We start from the raw sequence: 27,672 nt of genomic DNA on the forward strand, positions 1-27,672 counted from the left end.
GTACAAAATTCTGTCCAATATTCTTTTGAGAAGATTAACTCCATACGTAGATGAAATTATTGGGGATCATCAGTGCGGTTTTCGGCGTAATAGATAGACTATTGATCAGATTTTTTGTATTCGACAGATAATGGAGAAAAAATGGAAGTATAAGGGTACAGTACATCAGTTATTCATAGATTTCAAAAAGGTTTATGACTCGGTTAAGAGGGAAGTATTATATGATATTATTATTGAATTTGGTATTCCCAAGAAACTAGTTCGATTAATTAAAATGTGTCTCAGTGAAACATACAGCAGAGTTCGTATAGGTCAGTTTCTATCTGATGCTTTTCCAATTCACTGCGGGCTAAAGCAGGGAGATGCACTATCACCTTTACTTTTTAACTTCGCTCTAGAATATGCCATTAGGAAAGTTCAGGATAACAGGCAAGGTTTGGAATTGAACGGGTTACATCAGCTTCTTGTCTATGCGGATGACGTGAATATGTTAGGAGAAAATACACAAGGAGAAAATACACAAACGATTAGGGAAAACACGGAAATTTTACTTGAAGCAAGTACAGCGATCGGTTTGGAAGTAAATCCCGAAAAGACAAAGTATATGATTATGTCTCGTGACCAGAATATTGTACGAAATGGAAATATAAAAATTGGAGATTTATCCTTCGAAGAGGTGGAAAAATTCAAATATCTTGGAGCAACAGTAACAAATATAAATGACACTCGGGAGGAAATTAAACGCACAATAAATATGGGAAATGCGCGTTATTATTCGGTTGAGAAGCTCTTATCATCCAGTCTGCTGTCCAAAAATCTGAAAGTTAGAATTTATAAAACAGTTATATTACCGGTTCTTCTGTATGGTTGTGAAACTTGGACTCTCACTCTGAGAGAGGAACATAGGTTCAGGGTGTTTGAGAATAAGGTGCTAAGGAAAATATTTGGGGCTAAGCGGGATGAAGTTACAGGAGAATGGAGAAAGTTACACAACACAGAACTGCACACATTGTATTCTTCACCTCACATAATTAGGAACATAAAATCGAGACGTTTGAGATGGGCAGGGCATGTAGCACGTATGGGCGAATCCAGGAATGCATATAGAGTGTTAGTTGGGAGACCGGAGGGAAAAAGACCTTTAGGGAGGCCGAGACGTAGATGGGAGGATAATATTAAAATGGATTTGAGGGAGGTGGGGTATGATGATAGAGACTGGATTAATCTTGGACAGGATAGGGACCGCTGGCGGGCTTATGTGAGGGCGGCAATGAACCTTCGGGTTCCTTAAAAGCCATTTGTTTTTGTTTGTAAGCTAGTGTTAGTATAATGTGGGTGGTGCAAAAAAAAAATGAACAAAGAACAGAGTGCTGAGACTAGTTAAAGTCTAACAGGGTTATTAACCATGTCACAAAAGTAGTATATACGACAATCTCGCCTGGATTGGCTCACCAAGCGAGTACACTTGAGCCATCCCTGTCGAGGGGGTTCTAACCCCATCACAGGAAGCTTGTGCCCAACATGGGACATCATGGCTAGCATTCATTCATTCATTCATTCAATATACACTTACAAAAGATTGACTTCACAGTAACTTGTACTCAGCAAATTGTGTATTCATCCTTGAATACATTTTACTTTTTTACTAGAATTGAAATAATTTTAACACTAACGTCTGTATCTCAAACAGTACAAGAAGCTTAATAATAGACAAAACAAAGGAAAATCTTACCTTTAAACTGTTGTCCTCAGCTGCAGCAACAGCCATAACTTCACTACTGTAGCTGACTTGTAGATAATGCACACAACCATTTAATTTCATTATGACTTTTGTGGACTTGTTCTTGATGTCGAATAATTTGACTGATCCATCACAACATCCATACACTAAATACTGACCACAGGTTGAGAGCTTACAAGTTTTCACTTCTATTGATTCAGGAGTGGTTTCAGTCACAACACTTCTTCCTCGCAGCAACTGGAGAGTCAAATTACGTTTATTATTTCCATACAGTTTTAATTTAAAAAACATAAGAGAGTTGCAGCAGAAAGAATAGGAAACGATGAGGAATAGTGAAATGAAGGCTCTTTGTATAATTATTTACTTGTTTATATTGACTTGGTTCAATATGTTCTCCAAAAAAAAAAATAAATAAATAAATAAAAAAAAAAAATAAATAAATAAATAAATGGGCAAATCGCAGTATAGCGAACAGAGAAGCTCCGCCCATGATCCCTTCCACTTTTCCCCTACTATCTCAACAGACATTCTACTTGATAGGCGAGTGTGTGTCGAATGCACATTTCATGTGGGTGGGGATAACTTCCCCTACTGGCATTCGCTATATTGCGATATAAATAAGTAAAATTAAATAAATAAGATTTAGAATTATCACGTCCCCAGGAAAGTTTCAGTAGTTATTTTAAATAAATAAAATTAAATCAAATTAAATAAATAAATAAATAAAATTAAATAAATGAAATAAAATTAAATAAATAAAATTAAAATTAAATGAAATAAAGTGAAATAAAATAAAATAAAAATAAAATAAAATAAAATAAATAAATAAATAAATAAATATATACAGGTTTACAATTTACTGTCATTTGCATTACTGACTACTAGTACTTCTCACGCATCTCATCTTAAAAAATAGGACTATATAATATATCCTATAAAATAAAAACTGTTGTTGTTTTCTAATGCCAGGCATTTGACAATTAAGTCATTTGACCTCTTGCACTACAATACTTTTCAAAGATATTATCATGGCCAGCCACTGAAGCACAGATTTTGAGGTGTTCGGAATCCATTTCTTGGTTTGAGTTGCACAATGGGCAGTTAGGGGACTGATATATTCCAATTCTATGCAGGTGTTTGGCCAAACAATCATGGCCTGTTGCCAATCTAAATGCAGCTGCAGACGATTTTCGTGGTAAATCGGGAATTAACTGTGGATTTTGATGCAGAGCGTTCCATTTTTTTTCCCTTGAGATTGTGTTATCAAATTTTGTTTGTTGAAATCTAAGTATGTAGATTTAATAAATCTTTTCACAGAGTAATACGTAGATTTAGTAACAGGTCTGTAAGTAGCAGTGCTGCCCTTCTTTGCTAAAGCATCCGCATTCTCGTTTCCCAGGATTCCACAATGGGATGGTATCCATTGGAATACAATTCTTTTATTGAGTGATATTAATTGAGAGAGCATTTTAGTTATTTCTGCTGTTTGAGATGAAGGTGTGTGTTTAGAGACTATTGATAGAATAGCTGCTTTGGAGTCTGACAATATAACTGCATTCCTAAATTTATTGATGTGGCATAGAAGATTCCTGAGACTTTCACTAAGTGAGTGCTTTCCACTCTGAGTTCAAATTATGACGAGTTTGATTTGAAATTTGTAGTAAACAGAGATGATGATGGAGCTACTTTCCTCTTTTATCTACGGGGATTTGTATATTCCCGAGCATATGGTAGAGGTGTTATACCTAAACATTTATTTGAATTGAATAGAGATTAACACAAATATATATATATATAAAATGTGGGTGCGAATTTGTAGATCTTTGTTTTCTCCACCAGGTACTTTATAAATACCGTACCTAATATGTGTAAATGTCGTCAATGTCTTCATTAGTCATACTAAATACATACCAAGACTCTCAAACAAATTTGTAAGATAAATAATTTACAAACATAAAAAAAAAAGCCTCAGAAATGGCACAAGTTCGTATTTTAATACAAATAAACCTGACAAATAAAAGAATTAAACTATACCTGAAGTTTATTACAATCGTCTCGTGCTGCAAGCAAAGGTATACATGGATCAGAAGAATTTCCATCCCAGAGAGCATCATATGTTGGCTTCAGTTTATTTTCTTGTTCTTTTTCAGCTAATTCAATATGCCAGATTTTTATTGTCTTGTCATCTGAGCCTGAAAGCAGTAACTGATAGCTACTTCCACAGAAGGTGTCCAAGCATCTCACTTGCCTGAAAGGAAAAAATAACAATTACAAATATAGGCTAAATATAAATTAAGTTAACGTGGTCTAATGCCTACCATGTTCGGAATTAGTTCTAACATTCATGGGCGCAGAGCTGGACTTTTATGGGTGACAAAACCTAATGGCGTAGCTTTTTCAGAAGGCAAATAAAGCTAGGGATCCTTTATTGTAGATCTACGAATATATCTGCAGGCAGTGGTAACCAACCCAACCAAACACATTATCTACAGGAATCTCACTAGAGGTTTTGATTTATCTAGAGAAAATCAAAACTCCAGTGGGATTTAGACTATTACATGATTAGAAAAAAAGTATATAAAGATTAGAAGAAATAAAGTATTCTAATATAATAAAATATTAATTGACTTACTAATTGTCTTGAAAACGTTGTTGTTGTTTTCTAATGCCAGGCGTTTGACAATAAAGTCATTTGACCTCTTGCACTCCAATATTTTTCAAAGATATTATCATGGCCAGCCACTGAAGCACAGATTTTGAGGTGTTCGGAATCCATTTCTTGGTTTGAGTTGCACAATGGGCAGTTAGGGGACTGATATATTCCAATTCTATGCAGGTGTTTGGCCAAACAATCATGGTCTGTTGCCAATCTAAATGCAGCTACAGACGATTTTCGTGGTAAATCGGGAATTAACGGTGGATTATGATGCAGAGTTTTCCATTTGTTCCCTTGAGATTGTGTTATCAAATTTTGTTTGTTGAAGTCTAAGAATGTAGATTTAATAAATCTTTTCACAGAGTAATACGTAGATTTAGTAACAGGTCTGTAAGTAGCAGTGCTGCCCTTCTTTGATAAAGCATTCACATTCTCGTTTCCCAGGATTCCACAATGGGATGGTATCCATTGGAATACAATTATTTTATTGAGTGATAGTAATTGAGAGAGCATTTTAGTTATTTCTGCTGTTTGAGATGAAGGTGTGTGTTTAGAGACTATTGATAGAATAGCTGCTTTGGAGGCTGACAATATAACTGCATTCTTAAATTTATTGATGTGGCATAGAAGATTCCTGAGACTTTCACTTATTGCAATGATTTCTCCATCAAAACTTGTTGTTCCATATCCAAGTGATCTATAAAGTGAGAAGAGACAGCACGTAACACCTGCACCGGCACCTTGTTCTCTGGAGATCAAGGATCCGTCGGTGTATAAATGAAGCCAGTTTTGTGGGGGATGAACAAAGAAAGTAATTAGACTTGAACTTTTCTTTTTTTTTTAAGTTTACTTCGAGATGTTTAAAAATTGTCACTGCCTTCTTGTATTTAATGTTTTATCAGGATTATGAAGTAACAAGAGAACTGTTAACAAGCTCAAATTGAAATCTGCCCTCAAACTGCACACTGATCGATTTCCACAACAGACATACATGTTTATTTGACTATGTCTATAGCTTCATAACTTGATGCTCTATTGGGGGGGGGGGGGGGAATTAGCTACTCGTCCTAATTTTATTGTAAAAATAAGAAATAAAAGCTTAAATAAAATGTTATCGAAAAACTGAGAGCCCCAGTCTTGAGTAGATACGTGCTCATTAGCTGAGCTCAACTGGCAAAACACATTGAGAATTCAGAAAGCGAAGGTCTTAGACCCTACAATTTGCTTTGAATGAGACACGAATCAAGCACTGCAGATAAATAATGGCAAGCGAGCTAAATATCTACCTTGTCTTCCATACCTCAGTGAAAAATATGGTATTTCACTTTACAACTGGAATGCAGTTATATTGTCAGACTCCAAAGCAGCTATTCTATCAAACACACACCTTCATCTCAAACAGCAGAAATAACTAAAATGCTCTCTCAATTAATATCACTCAATAAAAGAATTGTATTCCAATGGATACCAGCCCATTGTGGAATCCTGGGAAACGAGAATGCGGATGCTTTAGCAAAGAAGGGCAGCACTGCTACTTACGGACCTGTTACTAAATCTATGTATTACTCTGTGAAGAGATTTATTAAATCTACATACTTAGACTTCAACAAACAAAATTTGATAACACAATCTCAAGGGAAAAAATGGAACTCTCTGCATCAAAATCCACAGTTAATTCCCGATTTACCACGAAAATCGTCTGTAGCTGCATTTAGATTGGCAACAGGCCATGCTTGTTTGGCCAAACACCTGCATAGAATTGGAATATATCAGTCCCCTAACTGCCCATTGTGCAACTCAGACCAAGAAATGGATTCGGAACACCTCAAAATCTGTGCTTCAATGGCTGGTCATGATAATATCTTTGAAAAATATTGGAGTGCAAGAGGTCAAATGACTTTATTGTCAAATGCCTGGCATTAGAAAACAACAACAACAACTTTACAACTGGGATGTTGCAGGCTTACTATTTGGAGCGAGGGGTTGTTTACCAAAATTTACATGTAATATCCTTAAATCCTTTCAAATTCCCTCTTATGAGGTTCAGAAGATTGTAATGGACATTCTGAAGACCTCTCTTCAAATTCTACACTATCATCTATATGTTAACACGTAAATTTTTGTTTTAATGTACAAATCGAATCATTATTTTGCTCATTTCATTTCCCTTTATTTTTTATGTTTGTTAATTCCGGATCTCAGTGGTCAACCTCACTTGAGGACAGATGATTTAAAATAAATCTTAGTAGCGCATATCACTTGACCAGATGGACATTTACAAGGACTCAATTATTCTCCCCAAGTATGTGCTGTTGTTGAACTATGATTTACTGAATTTTATGTAAAAATACTCACCCAGTGTGATCCTGGTATTCTTTCACTAATGTGTGTTCATCAACATCCCATACACTAATGCTGAAATTTGAAGCACCCACAATGATGTACTGGTCATCCTGAGATAAAATGGCACAAGTGTAGTTTGCACACGAACATTGGCCGAATTCTTCACACTTAAAATTCTTTATTACTGCTGATGATCTTGTTGAAAATGTTCTGACTTGTTTCTTATTCTTTAGATCAGGGGAAAGAGAGAGTTCTTCTATTAAAACTTCAGCATTGAGAGTTGAAAATTCATTATCTTCTTCATCCCAAGTACATATGCTGATAGATTTATCAGTCACTACAGCTATTTCACAATCTGGAAGAAAAATCGTAACTGTAATAGATTTTCTTTATATTTCAAAGGTAATTTCACTACAACTTGTCCTCCCTGATATATTGCACTCTGAAGCTAGGCAGTCCCTTATCAGAAAAAAATTCATTTGCCGCATTCGGATTTTTATTCTTTGCACTATTTTAAATGGAGCATCACCCACTTGGCTCTATCGTCTCTGTCCGCTTGACCGGATTCCATTCAGAATTGTGGTCAGAGAATTCTAAACAGATTTCTGTACAGTTCAAGATCGAAATATAGAATGTCATGATCATGTCATGCCAAATATATCGATTGCAAGGCCTCCAACCACGGTAATATTGAAGGTATAATGAAATGGATGACACAAAGCTCATTTTATTAATGAAATTAGAATTATACCAATTTAATGCGAAGAAAGAACGTATGGGATGAGATTGAGAAAATACTAAATTAACCAGGTATGTCTAGTGCAGACTAATCCAAATAAAACTGTTGCCAAACTAAGTATATTGTTCCAACTCCGAAAGTAATGTATCACATTACACCACAATTTTATCTACAGCTTCGTTATTTGCGAAATACGCAGATATATTCTGTATATAATGTCATGTTCTTATATAATTCCAGACTCTTTCAACAGCCTTCTACCACTTCAAAACAAGGATGGTATGTTTGCATGGTAGAGCCCTGAACTTGTGCTTTTGGTTCACTTTTCCATACCTGACTCAAGTATATAGAAAGCAGGTGAAAATCTTATGGTGTCAGATTGCTGAACACAAATATCAGGCAAAAATGGTGGGCATGCAAATATTCTCAACTAATCACATAGTGGAATGTCACAAGCCATCACAAATCACATCAATATCATGCTTAACGCAGATAGATGTGTAGCTGTGAAAGAAATATTACTGCATACTGAACGAGCAAGTGTGTACATAATATTGCAATAGTTGAAGCTTTCATGTAACTATGAAAGATGGATCCCAGAGTAACAGAGATATGCTACATGGTTAGCTACCAATAATGGCATTTGCATTTGCCTGGTATCTCTTTGTGCCCATGATTTGGCACCATCATATTTTCACTTGTTTTTTTCCAAGTTTTATGGCCGGTTTTTCCAAGTATTGTTAGAAAATTTAACGACTGTTAAACTCTAAACAGTTTGTTAATTAATAAAATTCAACACCAGTTTGGTTTAACAGATTGTTAACAGTTTGTTAATTTTAAATGTAGGATTTCGGGCAGTTAACTCATTTAACAGTTAGTTAAATATGGCCGATGTCTCCACAGCTGTTCAAACAGAAGTTGCGAAATTAATATTTTGTGTCTCTCTGTAGGGAATGTTTAGCATATGACTGGTAATATAACATTTAAAAAATACTTTGGATTGTTTAAATACATCAGTGTTATTTTATTTCTTTCGTATTTCGTATCCATAATAGCAATGAGGAAATATAACCTTTCTTTGTAATTATTATTCAGCATGTCACCTACAACATTCATTTGTCAACTGTTAGTTTATGGAACGTGGCCTACTATAACAGGTTGTCATTTTATGCAAGTTTCATGACACACTCTGTAATATAGAATTTAAAGATTAATTTTAGCCAATCAGAAATTGTCTTACATGTGTAGAATATCATTACCAACTGCTGTTGAGTAGTTAAAATAGTGCTAACAGACGTTATAGTTAAGTGTTGGTTATCTTAAACAAAATTATGTTGAACAAATGGAAAATACATTAACAAAGCGTTAAAAATAAACAGACTGTTAATTTAACATTCATTAAACAAAATTAAACATTACTTGGACAAACTGGCCATTACTGTTCTTGCTTGTGAGGTAGCATAGGCTATTAAGGGAGGCGCATATTACGTAGAAAAATATTTTGTTTCTCCAAGATGCACAACATATTGTACAAATAGTGACGATATAAAATTAAAGATGAATTTAAAAATGTATTGTGTATAGCTTTTGAAATGAACACCATATAATAAAACACTTACATAGAATATTATTCACAAAAGATGTACTTACGTGCAACACTTAATACTGCTATTACACAACCAGAGGTTTTGCAATTTGCAATAGGTTCCCCAGCATTACTGTCATAAAAGGAAAGCATCTTGTCCTCTCCACCAAAGATTACAATGCCACCGACATCAGTATACATACAACATCTAGCAAAACCTGTTACAGTAGAACTCTGAAGGGTCAGTCTTAGTACACCAGATTCACATTCCCAAATCTGAAAGAAAAAGAGCACAATGAAGTTGATCTATTTGTTTTCTATAAATGATCATTATGAATGTTATTTTTATATGTGAAATGTGTTAAAAACTTAATTTTATGCATGGAAAATGCAAATCCCTTAATGAAAGCCCAAAATTAAGTGAAACAGAAATCTACGAAATAACTTCATAATTACAGACAGACAGACAGACAGACAGACAGGCAAAAATTTAAAAAATGCGATTTTTGATCTCAGGATGGTTAATTGTACATGTTGACACCAATTATTTTTGAAAAAGCGAAAATTACCAGAAAAATTTTGGTATAGATTGTTTTCAGGGTCAGAAAATTTAAAATTTCTTTTAGAGCTTCAGTTTTTACAAATTCTTCTATTAACGTCGGAATATGTATGGTAAGTCTTTCCTGTGTTAAATTTCAACGTACCTCGTTTACATGTTTCGACCTATTTACAGGTCATCTTCAGAACTGGTCGTTGTTGGTTGTTTCCTGTGAGGGTGTGTTCCTGTGGTATAGTGTAGAGTCAAAGAGTGTGTGTGTTTTGAAGTTGAGAATTTCGTTGGGGTGTGTTTTTGTGTGTCTGTATATTTCATATAGTTCTAGTGTGTTTAGTTTCTGGCTTTTTGGTTGGATGTGCAGTATTTCCATGTCTGTGTTGATGTCTCTGTGGTTGAGGTTAGCATTTGTGATGTGTTCTGCATATAGACAACATAATACGTAAGACAAAACATAATCACAAAAAACATAAAAATACAACACAAACACAAGAACACAAAAAATACATCACACTAACATACGAAAACAAAAACACATACAAAATTGCAACCTCATTCAAGAAATTAAATTACAACATCGCATACAGAACAAATAACACTCTCTAAAAACATCTCAACACACAAACAACACAAACAAATACAATCACAAAGGCGTATAAAAACTCAAATGTAACACTTGCAACAACTTCTACGTAGGACAGACAGGCAGATCATTTCAAACACGTTACAAAGAACACATCACAGCTACAACAAAATTACAAAACACCTCCACATATGCAGAACACATCACAAATGCTAACCACACCCACAGAGACATCAACACAGACATGGAAATACTGCACATCCAACCAAAAAGCCAGAAACTAAACACACTAGAACAATATGAAATATACAGACACACAAAAACACACCCCAACGAAATTCTCAACTTCAAAACACACACACTCTTTGACTCTACACTATACCACAGGAACACACCCTCACAGGAAACAGAACAAGTGGCGCCAAGACCAATAACGACCAGTTCTGAAGATGACCCATAAATAGGTTGAAACATGTTAACGAGGTACGTTGAAATTTAACACAGGAAAGTCTTATCATACATATTCCGAAGTGATAGTGTTAAAAGTTGTGTAATCAAGATGTATGTCTTCTATTAAGATTAAACGATTCTCTACTTTGGAAATCGAGTTGGATTGATTTTAGGAATGTGTATTTCTTTGCAGGTAAGAAGACAGAGACAGTGTTTCCTTGTAATAAAAGTAACAATACCTTGACAGAGCCATCTCTGGAGCATGACATTACTTCAGTACCATCATGAGAGAACGTGGCATACAGCACATGAGAAGTATGACCAGTAAATGTTTGGAAACTTTTATCACAACCCGTGTCACTAGAAAACATGTTGCTCCAATTGTCTTGCCTTGTCCGAGGAGAAGGTGTCTTCACCGAGCAACCTATATGGAACAGTAAATTACATCAGTTTCTTAAAGATGCTGGTAATGATTGGAAAATATGTATATAATATAAATATGCAGTGATGTTAAATGTAAACAAGAGATCCATTAACGTGAACTTATTTAGTATTGAAATGTAACTGCCATAATACAAACTAATTGTAAATTAAGACTTTCTAAGATGAAGAAACACAATATACAAGACATTACGAAAAATTACTATTTAAATAACCTACGAACTATCAATTTTGATTGTATGTAACATTTTTGTCAATGCTGTACTTTTCACTTCTGTGAATGATCATCCAACTAGTATGGGGGTATCATTTGGTCAGCATAATGATCCCCCAGCCATTATAGCTGGTTTTTGAAATTGGATTTCGCTATCTAGCATAGCTTCCCACATTCATTATGATGCTGGAAGAGATGGGCAGTGTATGATGCCTTAGACCACTACACTATAGCATGGGATACTTTCCACTTAAGCTACGCAATAAACAAGAAACACGACAGGATTCACGAAACATGGATAGTGCATTCATATGAACTTAAAACAATGAATATAAATATGCAATAAATTGCCTTACCTAGTCATTCCGATATATATTGGACTGGTTATGAGTGCATTATTACCTTAAAGATTTTCCTAACATATGAAATATAATATAGTAACAAGGCACATAAACTCTAATATTTAATTTTCCATTTCTTCAGCACAGATGATACTTTATTTATAAAACACATCTTGTTATGAACATTATTCTTAATTTGAAAATGTTTAAACAAGAAAGTAAATGATGTTGTTTTCTAATGCCAGGCATTTGACAATAAAGTCATTTGACCTCTTGCACTCCAATATTTTTCAAAGATAATATCATGACCAGCCACTGAAGCACAGATTTTGAGGTGTTCCGAATCCATTTCTTGGTTTGAGTTGCACAATGGGCAGTTAGGGGATTGATATATTCCAATTCTATGCAGGTGTTTGGCCAAACAATCATGGCCTGTTGCCAATCTAAATGCAGCTACAGACGATTTTCGTGGTAAATCGGGAATTAACTGTGGATTATGGTGCAGAGAGTTCAATTTTTTCCCTTGAAATTGTGTTATCAAATTTTGTTTGTTGAAGTCTAAGTATGTAGATTTAATAAATCTTTTGACAGATTAATACGTAGATTTAGTAACAGAACTGTAAGTAGCAGTAGAAAGTAAATGTTTATACCATATATCTCATAAAAATATGTGTCTTTTTCAAAAGTACCAAATATATTTGGTTAAATAAAAATTCATAACTCTGTTAGTTTTGAAATTGCAAAACTGATACCCAATGATTACCAAGGTAGCTACTAGGTCAGCAAATATGTATAATATAAAAATAAGAATAATTTAATTATGGACCAAATAATAAAAGTAGCTCATTTTTCATTTACTAGAATTTTGTACCTTAAGGTAGGAATATGATGTAACTCAAACACACACACACACACACAGATGGACAAATGAACGAACTAACGAACAAACAAACAAACGAACAAATTAATAAATCAATCAAGCAGCAATTAAATGTTCCCACTATTAATGTCAGTCTCAATGAATTTATTTTATATAGTAAGATGTTAATTTAAAGGCAAAATTGCACACCATGTTCATCAAACTCTTCTTGGGCTGTGTTCTTACATATAGCACCTTCAAGGTTCCATAGTTTCACAGTAGCATCTTCTGAACATGACAAGAACTGTGTTTCATCTGGACTCAGTGCTAAATGTGAGATTCTTCCTTTGTGTCCCGGGAAAGTGCAAAGTATGTGAGCATAATCTCTGTCCCAGAGCTGCAAAGAAGTGCAATATTAATCAAAGTACAAACTGAAAAAAACTTTTATTTACCAGTGTATGAAATGACGCATCACTTTCAAAACAATATTGTTGGGGTACCAGTTATAATACAGTAACCAAATTTACACAAGTTTAGAACATGTTAATAATATATCATCATAGTTTGTGAGTAAATTACAATTTACAAATATGAGGTAATTTGGGTATAATTATAGGTTAATTGGTAACTAACTTAGTTTTCATTCCAGATCACACGAAGTATGGACTAGTAAAAGAAAAATAAATATCCGAAGTGTTTTCTGTTCCTGATTTTAATGGGAGATATTTTAAGTTTACAAAAATAAGCCTTACGAAGAAATGAAGTATTGGTTGAAAAATTTTTATCTTGTTAGGTCTACTTACAATTATTAAATACTTACCTAACCTCTGCATTCCATTCTAGGATACATACATTGACCTATGGTTGGAATAATTTGATTTTATATAGACTTTAAAGCATGTTTTATTCAATAATACATATTATATCCAAATTTCCCTATCCGTGGTGTAAATTGAGTAGAGATAAATTTAGGATTATTATCATATACAAGAACAGATTGAAGTATTTGGATTACCAGAAGTCTTAACAGCATATCACATAGAGGCAGCAATTTATATAATAAACTTCCACAGAAAATCAAAGAACTTAACATAAGAAAATTAAAAAAAGAGGTAAAGAACATTTTATTGACACACATGCCATTTTGCACAAATGAATATCTAAATTTAAAACTTTAGAATTTAACGTTTCTTGATACTGCCCTTGACCATTTATGTTTCAGGTAACTCAGAGTTGAAGGAAAGACAGGGAAAAGCAAAAAGAGAAGATACTAGATAGAACAGTGGAGACTGAAGATCAAGCTTGTCCTATAATATTAAACTGTTAAATTTATTTAGAATTAAGTCTATTTTTGTATTATATTGTATATTATGTCATTTTTCTTATGTACTGACGACGCCATGAATGCTTGTAATTCTATTCGGCTAATAAAGATCTAATCTAATCTAATCTAATCTATTGTTCGGAGCAAGGGGAACAATTCCAAAATTCTCAGTTGAATGTTTTAAGTCTTTTGGACTTCCTTTAAAAAATTTGAAAATTATTGCTGTAGACATAATGAAATATTCTGTTCAGACTTTATATAATCACCTGTACACCTAAATTTCTTTATATTCTATCTGATTACTAATAATTGTTGAATAAAGGTACTTTCCCAAGGGTAGCTTCCATTTGAAAATAATAATATTACACAAATATTTATTTTTATTTGTTTAGTATGCTGTGTCTTTTGGAAACCCTTACTGAAGGGCAGCTAACCTTGTGGGACTTATATAAGGAGAGGCCAACATATTTCAAAATGCGATAGAATCATTCTAGAAGGTCACAGTACTAACATATAAAAACCTGACTGAAAAATTTTATCATGGTAACAGGCTAGGGTCTCTAAACTTAAAAAAGATTTTCTTTTTACCCAAATTACCCCAACTCACCCTAGTAAATATCTCGTATGAACATCAGTCTTAAAATGTAACAAATAATTGATGTATGAATTTAAATACTATTATAGTCACAATCATGTCATGGTATGAAAGAAAAATTACACAACCTTGAGCGGGAATCGAACCTGCGACTTCCTGTTCTCCGGTCAGGCGCTCTACCACTGAGCTATCGAGTTCGTCTCACGCCAAAGGCTTGGAATTATCCTTTCATACTGGTGACTCTGTTATAGAGTACTGTCCATAGCGTCTGATCTAGTCAGCACTGCTTATGGGTGTGAAGAAACTTTTTACTTTACTCTATAACAGAGTCGCCAGTATGAAAGGATGATTGCAAGCCTTTGGCATGAGACGAACTCGATAGCTCAGTGGTAGATCGCCTGACCGGAGAACAGGAAGTCGCAGGTTCGATTCCCGCTCGAGGTTGTGTAATTTTTCTTTCATACCATGGCATGATTGTGACTATAATAGTATTTAAATTCATTAATATGTCACATCAACGGACATACATACGTCACCTAACATTGTAAGATGAAATATTACAAATAATTGCTATATTAATTGAGTGAGAGGGAGGTGAAGGCAGAGGAAGGAGTGACATGGGAAATCAGGGAGTGGAAATATAAAGATTATGGAAGGAAAACTTACACTACAGCAATAGAGGACGAAATGGTGGCATTTCATGGATGCCCAATGCTCCGCAAGGAGCAAAAAGAATTAAGAAGAGCGTGCAATAAAATGAGATGAGGAATTATCAATGGAGTATAATTTAATACTGTTTATATGGACCTTTCTCTGGGACTACACAAACTGAGCAATGTATCTGAGAAAATTATACAAACAGGATAGCAGATGGAGCATTCCCTGTAAGTGAGAACAACAATATCGAGAAAAGCTCATAAAATTCAAACTGCATATCTGTTTCTGAATACAATACAGTATAAAATGCAGGAATTACTTACATTGATAATGCCATTTCCATTCGCAGTTAAAATTTGGTTTTCCTTTGAAGTGAAGCATGCAGCAAACACTTCTTCTTTCACAGAGAGAGTCTGAGGTTGTGACACAATGTGCTGATGCAGTCTATAAAAAGAGAATTCAACATATTCAACATAACTGGACTGAAATGTGCTAATAAAACAATCACATAGTGAGTAGAAAGGGAAGTCATTTGAGTGATCACAAGGTTGTAAAAATGACAAAGAATCAACATAGTTACTTTCTGCAGAATGCAGTCCAATTTCAAATGAAATTGAGTTAAACGCGATATTTATACAAAATAAAGAGTTTCAGAATTTCTTCTAAGTTCAACTGTGTGAAAAAATTAACCAATATGAAAATACCGGTTAAGATTCCTTAATGTCATGGTCATATAGGAAAAGTGGGGGAGTCAGGAAAGTATCTTCAAAAATACCAAAGCTAATCTATATATATATAATTTGAACTGGTAATGGAAATTACGGGAAAACGGCTGAACAGATTTTAATAAATGACCCCTCATTTTGAAGGCTGGAGCCCAAAGTTTTTCAGAAAAATAGTAGTTTTCAGTGAAATGTCAATTTTTCAACATAATTTTCCTATTTTCTAAAATCCATCTGTCGTCAGTTTGCATTTCAGAATAAAACAAAATACACACTACAGTAAACAATATTACACGAAGGCCATGATCTGCAAGAATGCCAACATATTTAGAGTTCAAATTAAATTGGTTATTAAAAACTTCAAGACTTGCTAAAAATAATTTACAGGTCTGATTCTGTGGTGTGTAATTTTCTGAGTACAGCTGTGTACTGGATATTAAAATCTACAAAACTTGAGGTGGTTTGATGACATTATTACCATTAGAAATTAAATATTATTATAGTTAATGCCATGATGCAACTGTTTGCATCTGGTATTCTTCATTGAAAATAAATCTGAAAAATGTTTATTTGAACGCCTAATGAACTTAGTTTGCAGCATTTGCTGCACAAGCCACTAGTATTGTTATAAAATCCTTAATAACCTTTAATTACATTTATTTGTATCTATATATAACATATTACAGCAATAACATTTTAAAACATTTATGGAAGAAGGTCTAGAAGGAGATCCAGGAGAACATACATCAATAATGTAGAAGACATCGGCCAAAGAAGGGGAAAAACTATGGTAGAGATAGAAAGGAAAAGTTGGACACCATGCATGAAGCTCCAGGGAAGGCAAAGAAGAAGTAAAGATGTACAAAATATCATAAGGAATCTCATTAAATTAAAGGTCAACTCCAAGCAATAAGCCACTGTATTAAGGCAATTTCATTCAAAATTTAATATACATAAGGGCTAATTCACCTCACTTACAAGAATTCCAGGTACAGTTTGTTAGGCCTTGCTTTGGCTATCTTAAGGGCTTCTTTGTAGATATGGCTACTTCTTGCTTCTTGCAAAGCGAACTGTACAATATCAGTATCTTGATACTTGTGTATATCTAAACCATGTAACTGTATGAACTGTTCAATTTGTTGTAGTACTAAGTCAAGTTGTTCGTCCTGCAAAATTAACACAATTGTAAATACAGTTTTTGTTTACTCTTAAAGTCAACTGTAATTCAATTTCAATATGAATTAAAATAAAGATTTGTATTATGTTTAGGCAATAACTGAAACATGCAGTATAAGTAAATTTATCTGCAAATTAATGACTATTGGTATCTTATAATATCAGCATGTTAAGTCAAGTGTAGTGATGTTTAATACAATAACTCTACCAGTACTGAAGTTCAAAGGTTAACTTCATTGATATCAATTGAAAGTCATGAACTTCTGAACTCACATCAGCAATAATGTATTTACTGTACTTCTTGTAGTCTACTAGAAGATCCCCTGGACCTGTAACTTTCAACTTTGAGCCAATAAATTCAAGATCCAGGTAAAGTTTTGGAAACATAGACCACAGCTCAGCTTCATACAAATGGTATCCAATGTAAGAATAAATATAATTGTCATTGGGAAGATTTGAAAAACTGCTGCCAGAAACTGACTTATAACAATTCAGAAGTTTCCTATGTAGTTCCTGAAACAAATAACCATTCATTTAAGTGTGCGAACATACAATAAATACTATGCTTTTGGAGCTTCTGCAGTGAAAGTTATTTTTATAAATCATGCTTTTCTCGATTTCAATTAATTTTCTTATACAGTGCACACCTCTTATTATGATCACTTTGAAATCTGCTACTCTGATAACATTAACCGGTTGATAACAATGACCGAAAAAAGTTATTTTCAGTTTCTGAAGTTACTCACACAAATAACCTTATTCACTAAAATAAAGTACACTCTATAAAAGGTAAAATAATAATAATAATAATAATAATATTTATTAATACTATACACTTGAGCTACATTAGGCATTGCAGCCCGAAAGAGCAGAAGCTCGTGCTCGGGCACAGTTCAGATCAGTTATACAAAATATATCACAAAATTACGAGAGTTCATTGAGCACAATCACATTAATAAATGGTAAAATACATACAGCATGTAATAACAGGATCTATATACAAATAGAAAATACAGAAGTACATGAATATTAGAGTAACAATTTTAACTCAATTAGCTTAAACAATTAAATAATTAATCTGATTTGTTTCTTAAATCTATGTGTGTTAAGTGTACTTAGCTCAGGGTAAGCTCTAATTAATGTATTATATATTTTGGGTCCAAAATTTCTGCTGTGTTTTAATCCAGCAGTTGTGTGGCATTTGGGAGTATTTAGAAAGAAACTGTAGTTTTGTCTCGTCTGGTATTCATGAGGATCATATTTAAATTTATTGTGGTTTTTATGGTAAAGGTATCCCCGTAACATGCCATGAAGGCACTTGGGGGGCATTGGAGGTAGAGCCCCATGCTTTCCATGACCTCGGCACTAGAATGAGGTGGTGTGGTCGGCACAATGCACTCTATATGATATAAAACTGTAAGGCAATACTATAACCAATTAAATAAATTGTTTAATGTTGTCAATCTTTCACTAAAATCAAGTAAGCTTCCTCTTCAATATAATATAAAACCGCAAGGATAAATGATATTACCAGTACTTAAATAAATCATTTATTGTTTGCTTTTTACTTACTAAAATCAAGTAGACTTACACTTTAATAAAATATAAAACTGCAGGACAAAATTACATTATCAGCATTTAAATAAATCGTCAGCTCACCATGCATTCATCTGTACATGATGTTTTCCCGTTTCTTCCATCAGTGAAACCATGCTTCTGTTGCCGCAAAATCGTCTTTTTCCATTTTCTTAGCAACTTTTACCACAAATCAAAAACTGAAGCTATACCGTTAGTATGTTCCGTTTTACAGCAGTTAGGGTCAATTTGAAAAAGAGAAAGCTACAATAATTTCTGTCAAGTTTCTTTGGGTGTTAGAGAGAGGGGGCAAATGCCACAGCACTGTGTCTCAGTCACCTCTATCCCCAAACTTTTCTTGAAAGCTTGTGCAGCACAGATAGGGTGAACAGACGTCCTCCTTTTTAGGAATTTCCCCAGAGTCCAGGTGGATTTAAAAAAAAATCAAGAAATGTCTTCCTTTTCGTAACTTGTATGTCTGATATTCTGAAATTATCTGATTTGACGCCTTTTTCAAGTATTTTACCTGTAGGTGGAAGCAGCAATGACGGAATATACCCTTTGTCAATGATCAGACTTCCATACATATGTAGCTAACTCTAAAATCATTATTAAGTTTTATCATAATTATTTTGTCATAAAATAGATATTAACATACTTTTAAGTATGAAATAAGCCTAAATCAGTAGTGTAATTATTTTGTAATAAAGTAGACATTGTCGTAATTTGAAGTATAGGCCTAATACAGGACTAAACCTAAATCTAAGTACATATTTTCTGTCCTCTTTTTTTCGAAGAATGTCCTCCTTTTTGAAACTTTGTGTCCTCTTTTTTATCGATGTAAATCTGGTTACCCTAAGCACAGATAATGTCCATTTTATTGCTTGAGAGAGAAAACAACCTCTTCAACTGGTAATTGTCCTTGACATATTGTAACATTGACCAAATACACATTTACAGTACAGTATTTCCAATGTGTATTCAGGGAAGAAACCCATAAATCAGGAAAAAAGTGATAACATAAATCAAATTATTGATTACATTAAACAAAATTTTTGCAATGTTTTGAACCTGGTTTTTTTTTGCCAACCCTGTACGAAAATAATCCTTATGGACATTTAGTAACCATTCCTGAAGCATATCCTTCAATGTTTCGTTAACACAACACAATGAATAACAATGTTAGATAATTTCGTCCAATGGGAAAGTATAATATATACATATAATAAAAATAAAAGCGAATTATGACCATGATCGTAGGAATTATGAAAAACTTTCTAAGAACTGTGATTATGAAAATATTTGACCAACACATTGTTTCCAATTGGAAGCAGTTTCCTGTAGCAACACCAAATGAAAGCTGTCACAAGTTACAAGCATAGCATGTATGCTCAAGAAATACCACAATTCACCTATTGCCTAACTCATCAATCTTTTATCCTCACATCTCGTAGTTGTATTGTATTGTACTGTATTGTATTTATTTACATTCCATGATATTTGTACATCGCTTCACAGCTAGAATATGGAACATGTCAAAGAAATCTTAATAGTTCTGGTACTACAAAGTCTTAATTATAGTCACAGTCTAGTTGAAATATATACAGAAGAGTTTTACAATGTACTAGTATGACACAAGGGGTTAGTATCAATACTTAATACAAGACAGAAATATTCATGCAGCGTTGTTGAATGTCATAAATTCACCTACAGAATAGAAAGCATGAGAAATTAGGAATACTTTTTTTTAATTTGGTCCTAAATAATTTTTATGTTTTGAGTTTAATTTTTCATATCCATAGGGAGGCTATTAAAAAAACTTTACTATCATATAACGCACTCCTTTTTTGATAGTACAATAGACTTGCTGATAGAGCATGAAAGTAATTTTTTTGACGAGTATTATTTATGCTATGAACTGTTGAATTAGTTACAAAGTTTTCACGATTACATACGAAGAAGTTTACTAATGAAACAAATATACTGACAAGCCATGGACATTATTTGTAGTTTTTTTGAAAATGATTTCACACGATTCCATACATTTGGCACCTGCTATTATTCTAATTACTCTTTTTTGTAGTAGGAATATATTGTTACTATTTACAGAATTTCCTCAGAATATTATTCCAAACCTCATTACCGAGTGGAAATATGCAAAGTATATTGTTTTTAAGGTATTGATATGTACTATCATTTGCATAGATCTAATAGCAAAACATGCTGAATTTGCTTTGGGGGTAATTTCTTTAATATGATTTTTTACAAGTTAACATATTATTGATTTGTAAGCCAAGAAATCTGATTATTGATGTTGTTTCTATTAGGAACTTGATATTAATTATTGCTCTTGAAATTGGACAGAATTTAAATTGGATTGTTAGTTTTGTTACAATTTAATACTAATTTATTCAGTGATTAACTTTATAACTTCTTTACTGTGTTAATATTAGGAAATTACCTGGCTGACTAGTTTCGAAGCGATATTCTTCATTGTCTGAAGCCTAATTTATTGGTTGAGAACCAATCACATATTAACTGCAAAAAGAATTCAATAAGGAAGTGCCAAAATTACACAATTAAATTCCATCAAACAGATATTTATTGACCTCATATTTGCAGCTAATGTTGATTTCTAACATTATTTCACTCACACTTACATATTGTGACAATTTGTCAACTATCATACCTTTTTCTTCTCTTTCTCCAGTTGATTTTTTAGGTAATGCAGGAGTAAGTCATGAATCCCATATACATAACTATTCAACAGTTCATTCCACTTTGATACGGCAAGAGATTTCTTTATGAATTCACTCATTATATCTTCTACTTCATATTTGTTTTTCGACCACAATGTTTCTAATACCTGAAATAGTAATACTAAATTAGACACAATAAAATACAACTATAAATATCACAGACAGTATTAATTTTAAAACATATGAGAGAACAATACCAAATAGTTAGCGATATTATGTCAGTTGTTCTTGGTGGTCAATTAGCCATCATATAGTCATCTTTAGATCCGACATTCGTGTGTGCAAACTCAACTGAAGGTGGTCAAAATCCTTAGTATGACTAAAGATTCTGACATCATGCTGAAATTGACAACAGATTTTTTTTTCTAGATTTTAAAACTGTAAGTTGAACAGATGACCATTCACAATGTGTTAAATTTATTTTTAGCATTAAAACACGCTTCTTATGAAGCTATAAAACGTGCACAATTCTCCTAATTCTGGCACTGGTGCCAGAAAAGGTTACCTAGCAACTAGTATTCCATGATGTCATTACTATCCTCACAACACAATTTTATACAATGTACCTGTAAGAAAAAGCTTCAAAACAACAAAAAAAATAACATTATCTTAGAAACGGTTACTTAGCAACCATGCAATATATTACGTCATATCCAGGACTCATGTCCCTACTACATTATAACATTACATTTTGTAAATTTATAATGGTTTTTTTTTTTTTACATATTTTAATGCTGGAATAGCATAAAACGTTGTAAGTAACATGTGTATAATCTTCATTATAAACACGCTCGCACACTAAACATTCTCTTGTGTCATAATTACAAAGATTATACATTAGTTACATAAATTACTATTAGACTAATTACTACATATTATGGTAACTTATATTGCAGTGTATAAATTCACTCTAGCGAACCATAGACTCTACAAAACAGAAATCTTTACATTATGGAGGAAAGGGATGGGAGAATTTTTTATACATGCCCAGCCAAGAAAGGTTTTACTGTAATATTTCTAACAAAAAGAAAAATGTTTTTTTAGAGCACAAAAAGAAGAAAAAGTGTATAATCAGGGAATTCCAAAATCTTTACATACAAAGATACAGTAAAACTTCATTTATGCGTTTTTATGGGAGTCTAAAGAAAAGAAGAATGTGAGAAAAACGTATAGCCTAACTGAAATGACATTTAATTACATCTGAAATAGCATTAATAGTTAACAACATGCGATTATTTCACAAAAAAAAAAAAAAAGTCAGTTACAAACACATTTCCTCTTTCTTCCACTCATTGGAATTCAAAAACTAATCAGCAACCTTCTCGTCACATCAGATTGAATCTATTGTCAAAATATTTTCAGTTTGGAGAAGTGTTACGACAGTTTCATTCAGTGGAGTCACAGCTTCCAACCTGGATTCTCATTGTTTAAAATATTCTATTTCTCCCCTCTGGACATATTTCTCTCCCTTCTCTGAATTGATTCAGAGACAAGAATGGGCAGATTAGAATTTCCAAGAATGTCAAAGCAGGCCATATCTTAACAATGAACACATACTGAACCGTATTTATGTGATTATAACAAAATGTCGTCTTAAAAACTGGGATGTGTATTAATTCGCGCTCAAACACGCAGACTCTAACAAATTAAAATTAATGCTTTATTTACGAGAAAATGGTGGGAAACAACTGACAGAAACGGCCACTATGAGTTCGTGTTTTCTCGTCTTTTGTGCAGTTTTCATTCGTATTAATTTCTTGCCTATTTTTGACAACAATCACTAATTAGAAAAATATTTGTAACTACTAGGATGACTTCCTAACATTTTTTTATTTTATTGTGAGATTTTATGAATATAACTCTCAACAATTGCGTGTCTTCAATTAAACCAAAAGAATTTGCCAATAATTATACTGACAAAAGAGTAGCATTATGTTAGTCATTGTCAATCAATATTCTGACACCAACCCAGATCTGTTGACCGGAAGTTACAGTTTGATACTGCAAATGAGGATGAATGTATGTATAACTAGAAATAAGGGACTGCCCTTTGTAACCTGTCTTGATCATACAATTTTAGTCTTGAGTGGTTTTTAACACAGGTATGTATTATATTCGCCAGTTTTTTTTCTGGAGTTTAGGATAAATTATTTTTATATTTAAGTATGACTTTCCTATTTTTGTCATTGTTTCATTATGTATTTTACTTCTGGTAGTGTGGAAGAGAAGGCCTCATGGCCTTAACTGTACCAGAATAAATAAATAAATAAAAATTGGTGTGCATATTATATTCAATGGCGTAAATACGGTATTTTCGCGTTCTTACATTTACACGGCAAACCTAATTTTGAGCAAAATTTAATTAGAACGTGTAAATGAATGTTTTATACTTCTAAGGGTTTTAAATATGATCGTATAAGTCAGAAAAATGTATAAACAAAAAACATATAACTGAAATAAATTAACATGAAAAGTATAGAAATTTTGTCAGGACTTCAGAAAAAAAAAACGTGTGAGAAACATATAAATAAAGTTTTACTGTACATAGCTACTTTCCAAACATTCTTAACCTCTTTCTTTTCTGATTGCGGACCCTCAGTCACACTATTACATGAACAAACTGAAGAAATGTTATAAATATTATTATTTTCCTATGCCTTCACACACAGTCAATAAGATCTTCACGAAATTCAACTAATCTTGTAGGGTGCTATTCATAGACACTTCGCTAGCCCGTGCTACGAGCGTGCTGAACAGGATTCATATCATATCATATCATATCATATCATATCATATATCATATCATATCATATCATATATCATATCATATCATATCATATCATATCATATCATATCATATCATATATCATATCATATCATATATCATATCATATCATATCATATAATATATCATATCATATATCGCTGACACTGGTTTATGAATACGAAAAACGTTAGTTCGCTGATCATCCACCGAAAGCCCGTGCTAAGAATGTCTATGAATAGGGCCCGTGAAGTTTAATTTCATTGTTGAGATGAATACACAATGAAGATGAAATTCAGTACCTAGTAGTAGAATGATAGGTGAAGATGACATTACTGCCCTTAACTGCTTTTGAACTTAAAAATGTTTGACTTAATGGCGAGCAAGGTAAACACAAGACCAATGAACGTGACTATTTTACAAATTTTCCATGGTAATCTTAACATAGTGGTAATAATGTGTATGGTTATTTATATGAAAATCATACATCACAACAAAAACTAGGGGATGGAACAACAGTTTACATTTGCAATTTTATTTATGTGCGAGCAAAAAAGAACGCACTAAGGATTTGCTCACCTGTATAACAAATTCCATTTTTCAGCCCTGAAAACATTTTAAAGATTTTTGTAAAAACTAGTTCTAGCACATATTTATAATCTTATTATAGTCAGAAAATGTATTCTAATTTCAGAAGTTATTGAAAATATATTTAAAATAAATATTTTACCTCAGGTCTGATGTTCACATCCTCAACAAATAAAGCAAAATCTTGGTAGAAGCACTTCATGTCATCTGGAAGAGTATTTACACAGAGTCCAATAGCATCTTGCAAAGAAACACTTTTATTTATGTTTCTGAAAAAAAAAATATAGGAAGATATATTTTTCTCCATTATAATGTTAATCGTACTTGAAAAGAACAAAAGACGTGATTTGAAACTTAGCAATACAAATAGTTATAATTTACAAATTCTGTAATAGGAAGCGAAGCATGGATCTTTTTACAAAAGAAGGAAAGATCTACATTCACACATCACATCTACATTATAAGAATTCTTTAGGTTTAACTGAAATGAGAAAAAAAATAATAATTTCAATGAAGAGAATAGTACACACACGAAATAGTAAATAAATACTAAAAAGAAAACCACAATGTACTTTCTCATACTGCTAGCTGAATGGATTACAGAGTCTGCTTTCCATGCTGATAACCTGTGTTTGAAACCTGGCAGGTCCAAGTGGAATTTGTGGTTTACAAAGATATAGCATACCCACAATATATACTTAACACACAATTGCAGTTCGACATGCACACATTATTCGACATCATAATACATCATAACATACAAACAGCCAGCCCCCACCATAGGAGCAACACACCCCCACTCCTACCATCGACAAACGCACATCACAGAATCAAGATCACCAGTGGTTCAAGAGACACTGAAGATGACGTGACATAGCATCGAAACGAGCTGTCTGTCGAAGGTATATGCCTTTTTTAACAATTTTAACACTTTTTAACGTATGACTAAGTAAATTTTATGTTTTTAACAAAGTGTTAACGAGAACTTTAATCAATGGCAAAGATATTGCTTGGTTATAGGTTTTCATGGGGTACTCTCATTTCTATTATTGACACTCCACCACCGTTTATTAATCATCATCATCATCATCATCACTATATGCCCGTGGCTTGTCAGTATATTTTTTCATTAATAATCTTCCTCGTATGTAATCGTGAAAACTTTGTAACTAATTCAACAGTTCATAGCATAACTACACGTCAAAAAAATTACTTTCATACTCCATCGGCAAGTCTATCGTGCTATCAAAAAGGAGTGCGTTATATGGCAGTAAAAATTTTTAATAGCCTCCCTATCGATATAAAAAATGAAACTCAAAACATAAGATTATTTAGGGCCAAATTAAAGAAGTACCTAATTTCTCACGCCTTCTATTCTGTAGGTGAATTCATGACATTCAATAACACTTCATGAAATTAATACTAAAACTATGTGTTGTACTAGTAGACTATATTGTAAACCTCTTCTGTATATATTTCATCTAGACTGTGACTATAAATTAAGACTTTATAATAGTATTAAGTTTTTGACTTGTTCCATATTCTAGCTGTAAGCATGTATGAATACCATGGAATGTTAATAAATACAATACAATACAATCACGCAATGCTATATAGTTGTCCTCTCATGTTGCAATGAAGGCAATGGCTACAACAGCAAAGAGGATTACAGCTTTGATGCATTGTCCATAGTGGGGGCATTTGGGTGAATGACAAAGCCAGTCAGTGAGGAACAAGTTTGGGTATGGAAAATAACACAACATGGGACTGTGTGTGAATTAACAGTGCTGGGACATAGTGGAAATGTATGTGGAACATCAGGGCTGAATTGACTTATTCTCTCCTTGTCTACTGATTGTATAAGGAGTTTTCTTCGTATTATGTTTTATATTATATTGGGTGAGTGTGTTTGCATGGTGATTGTGCAATTGAGTAAATACCGCAGTTATTCTGACATCGTTTCCCATATTATATCAGGTGGAACACGCACTATACAGATTTCAATGCTAAAATTTATATTTTGTTATATTAGCTCCCCTAATTATTACAGAAGAAAATATCATTGAAGTTTTTTGTAGAGAAAAAAATTCTGCATTCATTTGTTTCATTAAATTAATATTTTGATTACGAGTGTTTGGAATTAATTAAAATTAAAAAGTAATTATAACCATCTTTAATGAAAACTTAATTACAGTAATCATGGATAATTGATTTGTGTTTAAAACAAAATAGTTCAGGATGCAACCAGTTGTGATAAAATTTAAAGGCGAAACAAATGAATGTGAATTCATTTTTTACAGATTAACAAGAAAAATACCAATGTTTACATTATTTCATGGTAAATTAGTAAATCACAATAAATGTTCAAATAAACCTCCATTCGCAGCTAAACAATAACCAAGACGAATATAAAACTCTCGTGTAACATTTGCTAGCTGCTGTTTCCAGTATAATAGGCCTCTATTTAATAATTTGAACTTTTTCTTTCATAGAATACATTTTCTCAGATTAACATAATATGTTGTTGTTGTTTTCTAATGACAGGCATTTGACAATAAAGTCATTTGACCTCTTGCACTCCAATATTTTTCAAAGATATTGTCATGGTTAGCCACTGACGCACAGATTTTGAGATGTTCTGAATCCATTTCTTGGTTTGAGTTGCACAATGGACAGTTAGGAGACTGATATATTCCAATTCTATGCAGATGCTTGGCCAAACAGATTAACATAATATATTATGAACTATAAACAAGAATATCTTTGCATTCAATTGTTTTTTACTAATCCATGGCCAACTATGATTAGCATGTATTAAAAATTAGTATGATTGGATGCAGAATTTTTTTCGCTACAAAAAACTTTAATGACATTTTCTTCTACAATTATGGGAGCTAACATAACAAAATATAAATTTTAACATTAAAATTTCTGTGGTGCATGTTCCAAGACACCACACTGTACAGTACTTTGTATTTTCTTCAGCTATAAAATATGTGCACATAAT

At 32.9% G+C, this 27,672-nt stretch overlaps 1 protein-coding gene across 2 annotated transcripts in view; it reads right to left on the reverse strand.

Moving 5' to 3' along the window:
* LOC138709594 (apoptotic protease-activating factor 1-like) overlaps positions 1 to 27,672 on the reverse strand; it is a 67,041-nt gene that overhangs the window by 9,223 nt on the left and 30,146 nt on the right. Inside the window, exons 8-18 of one of the 2 annotated variants that reach the window (XM_069840482.1) lie at positions 24,808 to 24,934; positions 21,244 to 21,420; positions 17,253 to 17,492; positions 16,782 to 16,969; positions 15,405 to 15,525; positions 12,752 to 12,902; positions 10,890 to 11,074; positions 9,130 to 9,340; positions 6,753 to 7,095; positions 3,776 to 3,989; positions 1,733 to 1,978 (exon numbers count right to left, since the gene is read on the reverse strand). In XM_069840482.1, coding sequence (XP_069696583.1) covers positions 1,733 to 1,978; positions 3,776 to 3,989; positions 6,753 to 7,095; positions 9,130 to 9,340; positions 10,890 to 11,074; positions 12,752 to 12,902; positions 15,405 to 15,525; positions 16,782 to 16,969; positions 17,253 to 17,492; positions 21,244 to 21,420; positions 24,808 to 24,934 — 2,203 coding nt within the window. Of the gene's footprint in view, positions 1 to 1,732; positions 1,979 to 3,775; positions 3,990 to 6,752; positions 7,096 to 9,129; positions 9,341 to 10,889; positions 11,075 to 12,715; positions 12,903 to 15,404; positions 15,526 to 16,781; positions 16,970 to 17,252; positions 17,493 to 21,243; positions 21,421 to 24,807; positions 24,935 to 27,672 lie in introns of both variants that reach the window. The other variant, XM_069840481.1, reaches the window with a different exon arrangement.

This window comes from Periplaneta americana, chromosome 11 (genome assembly GCF_040183065.1).
Source record: "Periplaneta americana isolate PAMFEO1 chromosome 11, P.americana_PAMFEO1_priV1, whole genome shotgun sequence".
Lineage (NCBI taxonomy): Eukaryota > Metazoa > Arthropoda > Insecta > Blattodea > Blattidae > Periplaneta > Periplaneta americana.